Source organism: Callospermophilus lateralis, unplaced genomic scaffold (genome assembly GCF_048772815.1).
Source record: "Callospermophilus lateralis isolate mCalLat2 unplaced genomic scaffold, mCalLat2.hap1 Scaffold_3109, whole genome shotgun sequence".
Classification (NCBI taxonomy): Eukaryota; Metazoa; Chordata; class Mammalia; order Rodentia; family Sciuridae; genus Callospermophilus; species Callospermophilus lateralis.
Genome location: NW_027513727.1, coordinates 111,227 through 114,877, shown reverse-complemented (window position 1 = coordinate 114,877; position 3,651 = coordinate 111,227). Strand labels below are relative to the sequence as shown.

Genomic DNA, 3,651 nt, shown 5'->3' with positions numbered 1-3,651 from the left:
CACAGAGATTCCAATTAAGTTATCTGAAGGTGCTCAGTAATCTGAGTTAAACGGCAATGTGTGTATTTGCTACTCAAGTGCAGTCCAGTGATCACAGTATTGACACCACTACTTGGGTGTTCATTTAAAATGTAGAGTCTGAGCTATAGCACCAGAATGAATGTCTTAATGATAGGCAATTTGCATGTGTGTTGAGTTTAGAAATACTGCCCTACATGATTCTTGTATGCATCCCAGAGTGAGGATATTGTATTTAATGACCGAAGAAGAGGAAGCTCAGTGGATCATCTAAGAAAACGTCTGCAGCTGCTATCTCTGGTTTTGTGATCCCTGCACAGGTTCTTGACACAAAGATAGTCCCACAAACTCAAAAGGTAAGCAAAAGTCTGAGAAACCAGGTACATGATTTTCTCTTCATGTTTCTTCCCTTTATGATGCCAACACATGGTGTCCAAAGTCCAAAGGTACAAACTGTTAATGCAGTTCTGTTAAACACCATCAGCAGTGGGCTGGACTTCCCAGCAGTAGGACTCATTTATATCATTTAGTGAATGAGTTTCCCAGATCTTTTAATGTTCCTCCTCTGCATTTTTGATGACTTGGAGACAGATTGGGTTTTTGTTTGTTTGTTTGGTACTGGGGATTGAACCCAGAGGAGCTCAACCACTGAATCACATCTCCAGCCCATTTTTTATGTTTTAGTAGAGACAGGGTCTCACTGGGTTGCTTAGTGCCTTGCCAAGTTGCAGAGGCTGGCTTTGAACTTGTGATCCTCCTGCCTCACCTCCCAAGCTGATGAATTACAGAGACATGCCATCATGCCCCCAAATACTGAGCTTTATCCAAGGTTACCCCCCAAAAAGTGGCGTGTGATGTGTGTGTGTGTGTGTCTGTGTCTGTGTGTGTGTGTGAGAGAGAGAGAGAGAGAGAGAGAGAGAGAGAGAGAGAGAGAGAGAGAAGAGAGAGAGAGAGAGAAAGAGAGAGAGAGAGAGAGAGAGAGAGAGAGAGAGAGAGAGAGAGAGAGAGAGAGAGACACCAATTACAGTTGCTAAGAATGACCACTCAGGCAGGGAAGAGAAAATTCAACACTCCTTTTGTGACAGAAGCAAACAGATAAGTATTTAGGAAAGAATGGGCTACTGAAACATGTTGAAAAGAAGATGAGAAAAAGTAATAAATGATCATAGAGATTAAAGACACTTGTAAGGTTATACTTATTGTGATGGTGGTGGGATCAACTATTGGAGGACATGTAAACACTGTATATGAGAAAAAATGATCATTTTCACTTGGGTTTTTAAAGGGTCTTATTATTTCTCTTAAAGGTATTGGAGACAAATAATAATGGGAAAAAACCAAACTCTCATCTCAGAGTTCCTCCTCCTGGGCCTGCCCATCCAGCCAGAGCACCAGAACCTCTTCTATGCCCTGTTCCTGGCCATGTATCTTACCACCGTCCTGGGGAACCTCCTCATCATCACCCTCATTTGCCTGGACTCCCATCTTCACACTCCCATGTATTTGTTTCTCAGCAACTTGTCCTTCTCTGACCTCTGCTTTTCCTCTGTCACCATGCCCAAATTGCTACAGAACATGCAAAGTCAAGTCCCATCCATCCCCTATGCAGGCTGCCTGACACAAATATACTTCTTCCTGTTTTTTGGAGACCTTGGGAATTTCATCCTTGTGGCCATGGCCTATGACCGCTATGTGGCCATCTGCTTCCCCCTGCACTACACCACCATCATGAGCCCCAAGCTCTGTCTCTCCCTGGTGGTGCTGTCCTGGGTGCTGACCACATTCCATGCCCTGTTGCACACCCTGCTCATGGCAAAAGTCTCTTTTTGTGTGGACAACGTAATCCCGCATTTTTTCTGTGACATGTCTGCTATGCTGAAGCTGGCTTGCTCTGACACTCATGTCAATGAGTTGGTGATATTTATTGTGGTAGGACTCTTTCTTGTCTTCCCATTCCTACTCATTCTTGTGTCCTATGCAAAGATAGTGTCCTCCATTTTCAAGGTCCCTTCTGCTCGAGGTATCCGTAAGGCCTTCTCCACCTGTGTCTCCCACCTCTCTGTGGTGTCACTGTTCTATGGGCCAGTCATAATTCTATACTTATGTCCATCAGCTAGTAATTCTACTGTGAAAGATACTGTCATGTCTCTGATGTACACGGTGGTGACTCCCATGCTGAACCCCTTCATCTACAGCCTGAGGAACTGAGACATGAAGGGAGCCCTAGGAAGAGTCTTTTGTCAGAAGAAAATTCCCACCTATGTATGATAGAAATAACTGGGGTTTTATATCATTTTATCCAGTAAATCTGTTGATATTAATATTGGAATATTATTCTAGATTGTTTCCTACATCATGCTAACTTCTGATGAAATAGCATATCACATAATTGTTCAACAGGTAAAAGAGAGGAAGTTTAGCTGATTAGTTGGAAGGAGGTCTTGTTAACCTGGCTATGCCTTCCTGTTTGTCTTTTCTTGGTGATGCTGGGAAAGCACAGGGTAAGGACTACTGTTTTATGAGAACTCCATTCTTTACATTCTTAAGATACCCCTGTATTTTGTTATCTTGTCTCAAACACGCTTTGACTATGGCATAATTTTTAAATAGTGCTTCATAATCTTAGGTTGTTGCCCAATAACATTTAAATATCTCAAAATCCAGGCTCCTTCTAATATCTCCTACATAATTTTTCTGCACAAATTTTGACATCATTCTATCACTTAACTTTCCTACATCCCTGATTTATTTTCATGTCTATGCTAATTTTTCTGCCCTTCCCTGACCCTAAATACATTTTCTAACCCTTTTTGTAATGCTGATAATTGCATAATTCTGTCTTTACCTGTAATTACATAAGGCAGGAACCCTATAAATTATTTCTCCAGGACTGGGCAAGGAAGTTTGAGATTGGTTCAGTTTTAAAGAATGCCTTTTTGCTTGGTATTTTGACTTTGCAAAATTTCCTGACATGTATGTTTTTATTATACATTCATGACAGTTCAAAGGAAGTAGAAAAGATACTCATTGTTTAGAATTGCAAAATAGGAAATTCATTGACTTTCCATGTCATCCAGAAAATCAGTTGTTCAGCCTGTGCAAGATCAGAGAATGATTCTGAGGTTTCTTTTGATTTTCTCCCACTTCCAAAAGAGGGGAGTAGCCATTCTTTTTTTTTTTTTTTAACTCAGCTCTCTATAGCATGGGTTGATTCCATTCTTCATTTATTTGTTTCCTTAGTTGTACTCTGTAGGTGATGGCATTCAAACCCATTTCTTTCCTCCGTTCAAATATCTGCTGACCCCACAACTATCTGAATGCCAGAACTTTCTCAAAAGCTCCCAGCAATTCTTTTACTTCCTAGGTATTCCTTTTATTCGAAACAATCTAGAATTGTTTTATCTAGTTATGTGAAGAATGTCATGGGTATTTTTGTAGAAATTGCATTGATGGAATGTATTGACATTTTAATTGGGACTGAACTGAATCCATATATCACTTTGGGTATTATGGATTTCTATTTTAAAATATTTTTTAAATGTATGTATTGTAATTACAAACTGTTTGGACCACTTAAAATATTGATTTTTCAATCCATGAATATGGGATGCTTTCTTTCTTTCTTTCTTTCTT

The 3,651-nt window shown here is 40.1% G+C and overlaps 1 protein-coding gene across 1 annotated transcript; it reads left to right on the top strand.

Moving 5' to 3' along the window:
• Positions 1 to 1,440: 1,440 nt before the first annotated feature.
• Positions 1,441 to 2,226, top strand: LOC143640488 (olfactory receptor 1). Its single transcript, XM_077108260.1, has one exon. The coding sequence runs from the start codon at positions 1,441 to 1,443 to the stop codon at positions 2,224 to 2,226; it is 786 nt and encodes a 261-aa protein (XP_076964375.1).
• The last annotated feature ends 1,425 nt before the right edge of the window (positions 2,227 to 3,651 follow it).

Bases quoted from the DNA above. Each gene is read 5' to 3' on its own strand.
- LOC143640488 (XM_077108260.1), top strand. From the start codon at position 1,441: ATGTATCTTACCACCGTCCTGGGGAACCTCCTCATCATCACCCTCATT.